The sequence below is a fragment of the Lampetra planeri genome, chromosome 8, assembly GCF_965212315.1.
Source record: "Lampetra planeri chromosome 8, kcLamPlan1.2.h2, whole genome shotgun sequence".
NCBI classification, from domain to species: Eukaryota; Metazoa; Chordata; class Hyperoartia; order Petromyzontiformes; family Petromyzontidae; genus Lampetra; species Lampetra planeri.
The window spans coordinates 9,281,834-9,293,724 of record NC_136114.1 but is presented as its reverse complement, the minus strand read 5'-3'; the positions used below and the strand labels follow the sequence as shown (position 1 = coordinate 9,293,724).

The following is an 11,891-nucleotide window of genomic DNA, read 5'->3' as shown; positions in this document are numbered from 1 at the left end:
ACATATTGCCGTACGCAATAGCACATAATATTGGGCACCTTTAATGTGAAGGAGGATAACGATATCCGCAAGCGTCATCACCATCATAATAATGTAATTAATTTATATTATGTGCCCATAACGTAACGTGGCATCAATATTCTCCTGGAGATGTGTGAAAACTACTGGACATCTGTAAAAAAAGTGCTTTATAGCTCATCGCATTCCTCCAGTTTAAATGGATTTTCTGATTCTGACAGTGGAGTTTTCAGCCGAGGGAACCCCCAAAGTGGCCTCTTGCCACTTAGGGGGGGGTCCCACTCGAGTGCCACGGTGGTGAGATGTAACACCATCGTTCTGTGTGGAGGAGGAGCTCGTGGGTTCAATCCCGACCCTGACGCCTCCTGTATATTTGGAGTTTACGTCTCTCTCTCCCCGTGGTCGCGTGGGGTTTTTTCTCTGGGCCCTCCGGTTTTTCCCTCCAACATTTAGAAACATCCGTTTCGAGTATTTGGCTGCTATACATTTCCAAATGATGAGTCACTTCGTTGAGCTATCGTGCGTGGCCAGGTTGCTTACAATTAAGAGCTGCATAGCTTGGTGGGCCTTAACTGGTCAATTTAAAAAAAGGTTCAAATAACTTTCCACGATGGGCCCCCCCTAGTGGCAAGCTGCCACTAAGGGGACCCATACTCTTAGGTTTTTTTCGGTAAAGTCACGTAGGTAAAAAATAAAATTTAAATTAATAAAAGTAATAATAGAAATCAAATAATAAATCACGACATCTCCGAGGCAACACAAGTCTCCGTCATCAGGTGGGACCGTCACAGCTAGATTTACTGTATCAAGTGGAGGCAAAAATTCCAAGATACAAGTTCTTAAATACAAGTTTTGCCAATTGTGTATTTGACCCCCTAGTGGCAGCTTGCCAACTAGGGGGTCACCTCGTGGCAAGCTGCCCCTCCCCCCCTGTCGGCGCGTCTGATTGGCGCGTGGCACAGCCACGTGCTCGGCTTTCCCACCAATGGCGAGCGGCGCCGGGGGGGGAGGGGTGGGGGTCGCCGCGCTCTCTTCCTGTGACCGGCAAAGCGAGCGGCCTCAGCGACCCCAAAGCGCGCACGACGTTTCGCGTCCTCTAGGACTTAAAGTGAGTCGTTGTGCACCCAGGGACAGCCACCAGACGACGGCTGTCAACCTGTTTGTGGGGAGAGGGAATTAAACCGGAAGGTCGGGGTTGCTGGTGTGGAGGGAGGGGGGGATGTTGGTTGACGGGAGCGCGCCCGAGGCCTGCCCGCCTAGGCCGCACCGCGTGCCTCCCGATCGGCTTCGCTCGTGGTCACCTCGCAGCGATTACATTGCTGTAAATGATCATTATAGTCCGCTAGTTTTGCTTAAATAGCGTAAGTTACGGCGGAAGCCAGTGTAAAAATAAAAAAAATACTTAAGTGTTTTTTTTTTTAAGACGAGAGGTTTAAATTGTTTATTTAGCGGACTCTGGATTCCCTGAATGGGCCTTTCGGAAGGGAATTCCACACTCGTGTATTATATAAACCCTGCTTCGTGGTAGTTGTCGACACGGGTATATTCGGAGACGTTTCTAGCAATGCCCACCCCCCCCTCTTCCACAGCACAACGTGTGTGCTGTGGAAGGGTCGTTGCCCGATGCGTCGCCGGCTGTCTTGTGGGTTTCATTCAAGGCAGAGTTGACGATTGTCGTTGAGTTTTTGTTCACATTTAGGGTCATGCTCATTGTGATAACGAACATTCTGACACTTAACCGTTGTCTAAAATTGTAAAGAAATGTACAATTGGCTAAAATAATAAATGGACCTACTTTGTATTTGTTTGTGGTTGTCCTGTTTAAATCGGGTCGTAACCGCGTGCGACCCATGATGTCCGACGTTTCGGTCCCAAGTACTGAAAGCATCCGTGCCGAAGTTACCAACTCGTACAACTCTTAAAACACTTTGGAGAGCTGTCGTAAAACAATCCCATTCAATCCCAGAAATGTTAATCGATCAATCCTATACTTAATAGCCATAACTTTAAAATAACATTACAAATTCCCTTAAAAAGCTGCAAGTTGTGAAGAGTGTGATTGTCATTCATTCACTGGCTAAATGAAAGCAGATGGAGGGACTTGGGGTTTGACTTGGGGATATATTCGTGTAATCTTTTAAAAATGTTCTCCGTATTGCAATATAACAGTTTTTGTTACAAAATATTTTTTTTGTGAAAGAATGTGTATGTAACCGATAATTCTAAGCATGACCGTGTGTTTATAAGTTTAACTCAAACGGATATCGCACGCGAACACAAACTCTGAAGTAAAACAGATTCCGAACGCACTTTGTGTGACCTGCCCTCTAGGAATATTGGCCACACACAGTTGGAAAGGAGTTGGTGATACGCAATCGGAACGTTGAGGATTAAGCATTCCAAATATGTTACTGTTATATTTAAAATGGAAAAATCATTAGCAACCGAGTAAACAACAATTTCGTAGAAAAGCAGGCGTGGTGCTCGGAAAACTAAAATTAAATTGGGTACAAAATGTTCCCCGGATTTTTTTGAATGTGCAAATATGTAAAACGAATCCACTTGGTTGCCAATAAATTAGAAATGCACGGGGTTCGACAAAGCTGGACATGTGTGAAACAGTGTCACCCTTCATGGTGTTAATAATAGTGCCGCTTCTCCCGATGGGGTGGTGACTTGGGAACTAACAGATATCAGAAAATGTTGACAATACGCGTTGGCACGTGTCTTTCTCGTGGCACTTAAAAACATCAGTCGACAACATAACTGATGTGTACGATGGCATTGGTGGGGATGGTGAGGACCCAACCGTGTTGTATATAGAAGGGGGGCTGTACAGTAATTAGATGCGCCTGATTTGCCTTAGTTACCCCACCTTCTTCTTGATTCTTTCGGTTAAGTCACGTAGAAGGGAAGTAATAAAAATAAAACATAATAAAATAATTCTAACGACGTTTCGGCCACAACGCAAGCAGCCGTCTTCAGGTGAAAACCAGGTCTGTCGAGGCGACCGCGTGTTCGTCATTCGAGGCGACAGCGTGTTCGTCATTCAGACGCTGTCGCCTCGACAGACCTGGTTTTCACCTGAAGACGGCTGCTTGCGTTGTGGCCGAAACGTCGTGAGAATTATTTTATTATGTTTTATTTTTATTATTTTATTACTTCCCTTCTACGTGACTTTACCGAAAGAACCAAGAAGATGAATCCCTGCAGTCACGAAAGCTTTAAATCGAAATTTACCCCACCTTGTGTTTCATGTTGAGCATTGCACATCGTATCGATGCGCATGCATTATAATTGTCGGAAGGACATTGTTAGAATTCAAGGATAGATTGCTTTTTTTTGTACCGTCCCAAGCTGCGGTCATTCTTGATTTGATATCATTTGTGCTCGCCACTGGTGTTATCCATGGCCTATAGTCGAACTTGGGTGGCCAGATTCATGGCGCAAGTGCGCTTTCTTGAAGCACATTCTGCTGCTGCCTGTATGAAAGCTTTGCTAACAGAGTTTGCGTGGCGGTCTTGTATTGCAGTTATTACCGAACTCCAGTCCTGATGATCTTACCACGGTCCACCTTTTCACATGTATCGATCTGTTAAAAAAAAGCCTATTGTTAAACGCTACATACAACTTATTGGTTGGTAAACACATCCCATAATAAAGGTTTTTGGGTTAGATCGCGTTATTTATAAATGTGTCACAACCCTCCACCACCCGACACGGCCAATCAGTAAAAAATGTGTCACGTTGACAAAAGACAAATCGTTCATGACTTACGCCCACCGGTGTGTTGAAGAGTGAACATCATTTACAATTTTGGAGTACGACGTTTCGCTGGTAATTACATCCAGCATCATCGGGCAATCTGCGAGAATAGTGAAGCCCCCCCCACCTGCTCCCGGTCTTAAATAGAGCAGCAGGGTGACGTCATCATTTAACCCAATCAGGTGTAATGATATGATAGATTAGTAATCAATCGGGTGGTGGAGGGTTGCGACACATTTATAAATAACGCGATCTACCCCAAAAACCATTATTATGAATAATATTGGTCGCGAAAGCCTACATGTAACACTGACAAACATCCCAGATGACGTGGCGGGCGCTAATATGAATCAACATCACGCGAGACACTCGTGCGAACACCAGGTCCTTCCGAATTGGAATCAGTCATCAGGTGCATGCAGCACAGAGTAACTTGATTGGCATTAGCACGGAGAAGATTGGTGAACATTGGAAAGACCGGACCGTGGTGGGGCATGAGGACTTAAGTCTGTAGTAATTTATTGATATTGTCGATGCCGTACGCTCAACTAAAAGCGTATTTTCGCTGCCATACAGCTGTGAATAGCGCACGGTGGTGTGATGTTGACAAACAGCCGCTGGTGTTGTTTCTCACAACCCCTCCCCCCCCTTTGTTGCTGGTTTGGCGCAGAATGCGTTACGTGGCCGCTTACCTGCTCGCCACACTGGGTGGTAATGAGCAACCCACTGCCAATGACATCAAAAAGATTCTCGGCAGTGTCGGCATCGAGGCCGACGACTCCAAGCTCAGCAAGGTGGGAGCCACTTGGGCTGATTTTGCCCTCTAACTAGCAGGAGCATTTCGATTTAAAGCTTTCGTGACTGCAGGGATTCATCTTCTTGGTTCTTTCGGTAAAGTCACGTAGTTCATTCAGACGCTGTCTTTCCGACAGACCTGTTCTTCACCTGAGGGACGGCTGCTTGCGTTATGGCTGAAACGTTGTGAGAATTGTATTATTTTAGTATGTTTTATTTTTATTATTTTATTATCTCCCTTCTACGTGACTTTATCGAAAGAACCAAGAAGATAGCAGTAGCATTGTTTATAATTGACATCACTTTTATAGCCAAATATGTTCGTGAGAATTTTATTGTTTTATATGTTTATTATTTTATTATTTCTCTTCTACGTGACTTTACCGAAAGAACCAAGAATATGAATCCCTGCAGTCACGAAAGCTTTAAATCAAAATATGTTCTTGTTATCGTCGATTTGTAAAGCACTCTCCTGGTTATTTACGATTATTTTTTTACTCTGCGTATGGTTTCCCAGTGGAAGCTGACGGGAGTACTCAAATATCTGGCAACCCAGAAACGTTTGTTTAACAAGCGTGATTGCTGATGAGACTCAGAAGGTCAAAACCGGTGCAGAATTTGCTTGATATGAGCAAATTTTCCTGGAAAATATAGGTCTGGAAAACCGGTGCACTAATTTTTTTTTTTCAATATGCGAAGACCCAAAAGGGAGGTTTGGTAATATATGTTATTAACGAATTGAAGTTCAAACGTTAGTAATAGTTTTTGTTCGATAGGAAGAAAGCCTATGAGTGGAATTGTGTGGTTGTGCCAGTGCCCACCACCTGGCAAGGTGCAGGCAATTGAAATGAAGCTCTACTGTCATTGCGGCTTTTCGAGGCCATGCGATATGACACTGCCAACTTTATTTTGGTGATCAGAAGCACTTGCGTCATTGACTAATAAGGGGTTCTGTTTCACGTTTGGGATTGCAGGTCATCAACGAGCTGAAGGGAAAGAATGTAGAGGAAGTGATCTCAGCTGGTAAGTGCAGTCAATATGGGTCATTGGGATGTCGCAGAGGTGATCCGTATTGTATCTTACAGACGCGGTTATGGCCTTGCATGTGTTGACATCATTTGAAGCTGCGTACAGAAACCTTATCTTGGATTTATTTTGCATATTTTATTTAGACTAACGTAGTCTACACAAACCCACGTGATCTGTATGGTCAATTAATCCCCACGACCTACATGACATGGTGAGGCCCTCATCCGGCAGTGCATTGACAAAAGTGCAATGTGCTCTATGTAAAGGTTAATTTAAAAAAAAGAAAAGCATTTCATTGTTATAACATTTATTTTAATGTGCTTTCAATGCGCGCCTACTACCAAAAATGCCCACTGAAGGGAGCAGGCACCCTAGCCTTGCTCAGCAGTAGCTGGTGAAAAAGTGTAGATTTCACTGCACTTCATACACAGCCTCGTTGACATTGTCTGCTCTCAGACCTCATATCGTAAACTGTGGATAGTAAACATCCATATGACCATCATCAGCGTTGTATGTGAAGTGCTTTCACGTTTTGTATCAAACCTCTGTACACAAAGGTTTTACATTTAACATAAACCAATTTTCTATTATCACTACACCCATATGCACATTACCAATTCACAATTACATACTGCAGGTGTAGGCAGTGAGCCGTGGAGCATTGTTATTCATGTAGGGCAGCTTTACGTTTCTTTAAGAGGAGGCCAACATTTTTTTAAGTACTTTCTCGGTGCTGATGCATGCTTGTATCTGTGCAGGGTTCACCAAGATCTCGTCCGTGCCGGGCGGTGTGGCTGTGTCTGCCGGCGTGCCCGGTGGCTCTGCCGCTCCAGACACCGCTGGGACTCCAGCCGCTGGTCAGTCGCCACTTCCAACCTCCCTTCCTCCCTCCCGTCGGCAACACCACAAATAAACAACTTTACACATTGGGGCTGCTATTGCTGTTTTCCCCTTTCATTTGGATTTTTTCGATCGACTCTCCCTAACCTGACGCGGCAGTCGCCAGAATGTTGTGGAACATCGATGTTACATGTTGGAATTGCTTTGTATGGTGAAGACGTGGTTTGTGGATGGTGGCAAGGTGCTGGAACAATTGCATTATGCATTCCGAAAAATGTGGGGTTCCTTGTGGAATCCTTCCTGGTCTTTGGTCTAGTTTTTTATTGATACATTTCCATCTCAGTACTTAGTTGTTCTCCATAAATGTCTATCACCACAGACTTGCATTGTTCACTCCAGTAAAATTTTTTAAATGTCTGACCTTCATACATGTAATTTTCAGGCTTTTGTGTTCGCGCAAGCCATAATTATGTCAGGGAGAACTATAATTAGGCTGGGCAACTGAAACTAGACATGGTTAGTATTCGCCAGTACAGATGCAGCATAAAGTAAAAAAAACTCCCGTTGAATGTTTATGCCATCCCTGAGTAATTGTAGTTTTGGTAATGCCCAGGTGGGGTTGCTAACTTACGATTTTGACCAAAGGGGATTGTGCACAAAGCCTCTATTTTCCCGTTTATTTTTGCGTTCTAGTAAATGTGTCTAATGGATCTGTTTCCCATGTCTTGCGCAGCTGCTGAAGTGAAGAAGGAAGAAAAGAAAGAGGAGTCCGATGAATCTGAAGATGACATGGGTTTTGGGCTGTTTGACTAGATACCACGCACATGTCTGCCACCCCGAATAACATCAAAATAAAAGTGTGAAATAAACCTTCATCGTGGTGTGTAATTCTATTCAAACAATAATATGACGGAAGATTATTGTAAAACATCAACTTCCCTGCATTATTCATGCAAGTCAAAATAATATGTGATTTTTCAGTTACTGAGCCGTGCTTTCCGCACTTAAAGTCTCGGTCGGCAGAACAGTTTATATATCCACTCATGAATGATCAGCATCTTGAGTTCATTTGAACACGTGTGTGTATGTCATACCAGCTTCGTCTTCGCCATTCAGGGTTCACGTAAGGGTTGTTGGCGTTCGCTCTCTGCGTTCGTGACATTGATTACCGTGGTGGCAACATCAACAATGTGAGTGGGGAGTGGCTTTTAGCCAGCCGCGTGGCACTTCGCTGCCCATTTCCTCGCCCGTTGGAGGCAGCAGCTCCGTGATTACCCAAACGGTCATGGCAGCCTTGTGTAAAGCTGACCAAATGTAAACACACGGCTGATTTAAATTGTACAAAATCGGCCAAAGCCCATTTCGTATAAATGGCAGGATAAACATCCATACAACCAGTGGTGCACCAATCGGCACTTTTTACTGTTTGGAAAAACATTGAGTTCCTGTACTTGGGTAAATGACCAAAGATAGTATTTTTTCAACAAACTTGCGAGTGTGTTTTCCCTCTTATCTCTGTTCTACCTCTCCTACTTCTGTTTTCCTTGGCGTCTCTTCCCTTCGGCTTTGTCTCGGTCACCACACCACGTGCTCCTGTGGGTTTTGTTATCACAGCTGCTGTGTCCTCTGGTGGTTACGCAACACCCAAGCTTACAGTGATACAAAATGTCCTTGTCATTCTTCCTACCACATTCTGTTGAGTACAAATACAAAAAAACAATCAGTATTCAGTTGAAGAACCCCCTCCAGTCCTGTGCTACCGGCAATCCCATTGCCACCGCCTTTCGCCTGAGAAAAACAACGCTTTGATATACGATTGGCTTGCTCCGCTGTTGCTATACACAGACAAATGCTGTCTTGTAAAAGTGGGTGAGAGTTCATTGAGGTTTTTTTCTTTCTTCGGTTCATCTGGTCGTTCATGAACAGGTATTGCTCAGGTCCTGGAAGTAACGCGTTTGGTAAAACTTGCTAAGATACAAGAAAAATTCGCGTTCATTATTGCGGGAAGGATGCTTACTCGTAGGCTACTTATTTGCAACAACTTGAAAATTTAAAAACATAAAATCTTTTATCATTCGGCGTGCCTGGGCATGTTCTCCTTCACGTGAAGTCTAAACCCTGAAGCGTGAACTGTTAATCAACTTCTAGCGGACAGTAAACAAGTACTCAGGTTTTTTCGGTAAAGTCACGTAGGTAAAAAAATGTAATTGAAAAATACTAAAAGTAAGTCATTTTTTATTTTAGTTTTTATAAAATTTAATTAAAAATTACTAAAAGTAATATTAAATTTTTTTACCTACGTGACTTTACGGGAAAAAACCTAAGAGTATGAATTCTTGCAGTCACGAAAGCTTCAAATCTGGAAGTAAACAAGTAGCCATGGCGCCTCCTTCCCATCTGTGTCTCTCTCCACATCATAAATTGTACAAGTGCTTTTGACAAATCCCGTGGGCCACACTGCCTTTGGGGATGCACCTAAGCATGCAGCATTTTGACATTCAACGTCTCGCCAACGGGTCAGACTTCTGGGGATGCCGGCTCCCCTTCTTCGATATGGGTCGTAGTTCAATGTAAAGCTATATGTTGTACTGCGTGCATTAGTCGTGACAAGAGGACGGCGAGTCATTTCTACACTTCTTATCAGGGTAGATTGTATATCCAGAAATGCTCCTGTAAAAGAGGAAGAAAAAAAACTTTATCCAAAGGGTCCACAGGATAGAGCTTAATTTGAAAACTCTGTCTCATGAGATAGCGTGACATTTCGTTATATAATATAATCGTTAATTATTATTTTCAGTCCTTTGCCAATCGACTAAATCAGGGGTCGGCAACCAAAATAACAAGAAGAGCCATTTCTTTCCAATTCGGTACAAAATTCAGTATTTCAAGAGCCGCAATGCATCTATGTACATATACTGTACATACGTACATATCGTCAAGAAGCAGCCCGTAAAGGGCCGCATGCGGCTCCGGAGCCGTAGGTTGCCGACCCCTGGACTAAATGGATGACTAATGGACGAAGTTGCAGGACCGGTTCAATGCGTACGGGACCATCCATTGAGTACGTTCGCATAGAGGGGGGGGGGGGTTAACCCAAAATGAGTTCGCTTGCCTTTTGGGGGTCTACTGACAATGTACGTACACATTGTAAACGGGGGGGGGGGTGGGTGAAGCCTTGATAATAATTTGTCTACATTGGCCTTCAAATGAGTTAGATAGTCCGGCGGTGAACTATCTGTTTGCTTAAACACGTTAATATTATGAATCCTTGATCGTTTCTGCGTGGATTAAATATCGGCCGTTCTATAGGATTGGGGGGGGGTCAAGTTTTGACAGATTTTTGCGACCTACCCAACGGATGGCCCCTACCGCTGCATCACCCACGACGTTATCAAATTTGTCTTCAAACATAACGAACATTTTTACACTTACGTAACACGGCATGCCATGTTGCCGAAGCATTTTACGTGATAAACACTTAACCACGCAGGCCTTGCGTTCTCTGATCTGCACGTGAAAATAATTTGTAGGCTTTAAGTCGATTTGCCTTCCTGAACATGCGTCAACTCTCACGCTCAACAAATTTGAACAAATTACTCGGCGATGCTGCTGCATTGGCAGTGGTGCACAAGCAGCAGCAGCGTAAAATCAACACATGCGTGTCCATGGACGTTTCGGGCAATGGCCCTTCTTGATAGCACATAGATGTATGTGCTATGAATAAGGGCCGTCGCTCGAAGCGTCGCCAAGGGCATATTTTATTTTGGTCGGAGACAGTGTGTCTTGTCGGTTCCATTTCAAAAGACACCTTTGGCAATTTCCCTGCGGTTTTCCCAAACCCCAAGCACGCCGCTTTCTCGCCTTATCTGAAGCCCCACAGATCACACACGCGGAGTTCCTTCCACCCACACATCGAATTTCGTTGACGATGATTCCTGCGTTTGTGTGTGGGGGGGAGGGGGGGGCAGTCAAGGGATAACATCTCAATGCCTTAAAACTCGGGTTGTCGAACGATAGCTGGTAAAGCGGTAACCGCTTTTAAGAATCGGATACCGGCTTCGAAAGTCAGAAACCGGTAACCGTTTCCAGTGGAATATTTATTAAAAAGCAACGAATGCACCGTATGGAACCCGTGAACCTACAAACCGCACGGTGGCCTACGGACATATGTTCTCGTTTCTCAGTGGAATAATAAAGGCGCGGACTTCCAATGGCTTTCTCGCGGCGCTGCTAGCGGAAGAGTCCCCCTCGAGAGTTCCACGGGACATCTGGCCTAGATTGGACCTTCCACGCTGACAAAAACGTATTGGAAGAGATGGCAGTGCCCACACTTTAACCCAGCCACGCGTGACCTCCCATCGACGACATATGCGGTGTGTTCCCAATCGCAGGACACTGCTGTTGTATGGACAGAGGCCGGGAAGGGTTTTAAGGAACTCCCCAGTGGTTCAACTCCCGTGTCGGGAGGTAGGATAGATGGCAATTTCAGTGTGATGATCTTCATTTCGCAATTAGAAATGTACTGCCTTTATGTTTGTTGCTAGAATTTTATTTTAATGTGTGACAACCCGTTTCTTTTTTAACCGGCGTTTTATTCGATAGGGCGAATTCAAAACACCCTGCTAATCAAAACACATTCCTGCGGAGGGAGCTGGTAGGAACGTTGGGTTGCTCGGTCAATGGCCAGGGTCAACGGCGGCGTGGTGTATTCTGCAAATATGCCCGACTGTGAGGGCGGGCACAAGCCGGCGTGAGTAGGTTAAACGTTGAGTTTTATAAGGGCACCACGGGGTGACCAGCCCCTCCCCACCCAGCCCCACCCCTCCCACCCCCCACCCAGCCCCACCCTCCCCACCCAGCCCCTCCCTCCCCTCCCCACCCAGCCCCACCCCACCCGGTTTTTGACCCAGCCCCTCCCCTCCCCACACTCCCCACCCAGCCCCTCCCCACCCTCCCCTCCCCACCCAGTTCCACCCTCCCCACTCAGCCCCTTCCTGCACGACGGACGGACACAATAATCCCCTGTGGGCTGGTGTAACCAGGAGGTTCCTACCAGTACAAAGCAGTTGCTCACTAAACAAGGTAATCCATCAACAACAAGCCAAAAAACACTCAACACATTCGTCAATAGCAGTCTTAAAAAGAATACATATGTGATCGGCGACGTTTCTGGCAATGGCCCTTCCTCATTGGCACATAATGATCACATTAATGAATAAGTGGGCATCTGTGGAGAAGAGCTTCATAGCTCATCGCATTCCTCCGGTATAAATACATATTCTGATGCTGATCATTCATCATCAAGTCGCTGGGAGATTGGTGGTGCAGGGTTGCATTTCCATACCCCCCCCCCGTCCTCGCAGTGAATGGAATGCGTCCCAGAGGAGATGGAGCGATGCCGATCAGCGCGTGTGCGGGCTATTAAGGTGGATTGTATTACAATT

General features: G+C 45.1%; 1 protein-coding gene across 1 annotated transcript; it reads left to right on the top strand.

Moving 5' to 3' along the window:
* The first annotated feature begins 643 nt into the window (after positions 1-643).
* Positions 644-7,316, top strand: RPLP2 (ribosomal protein lateral stalk subunit P2). The gene is made up of 5 exons (XM_078596928.1): positions 644-1,126; positions 4,454-4,577; positions 5,553-5,601; positions 6,366-6,464; positions 7,181-7,316. Exons 2-5 carry the CDS (start codon positions 4,455-4,457, stop codon positions 7,258-7,260), a joined length of 351 nt encoding a protein of 116 aa, XP_078453054.1. The 5' UTR covers positions 644-1,126; position 4,454; the 3' UTR covers positions 7,261-7,316.
* The last annotated feature ends 4,575 nt before the right edge of the window (positions 7,317-11,891 follow it).

Bases quoted from the DNA above. Each gene is read 5' to 3' on its own strand.
- RPLP2 (XM_078596928.1), top strand. From the start codon at position 4,455: ATGCGTTACGTGGCCGCTTACCTGCTCGCCACACTGGGTGGTAATGAG. The intron at 5,602-6,365 runs GTAAGTGCAGTC...GTATCTGTGCAG, and splicing joins AGAGGAAGTGATCTCAGCTG to GGTTCACCAAGATCTCGTCC. The intron at 6,465-7,180 runs GTCAGTCGCCAC...TGTCTTGCGCAG, and splicing joins CGCTGGGACTCCAGCCGCTG to CTGCTGAAGTGAAGAAGGAA.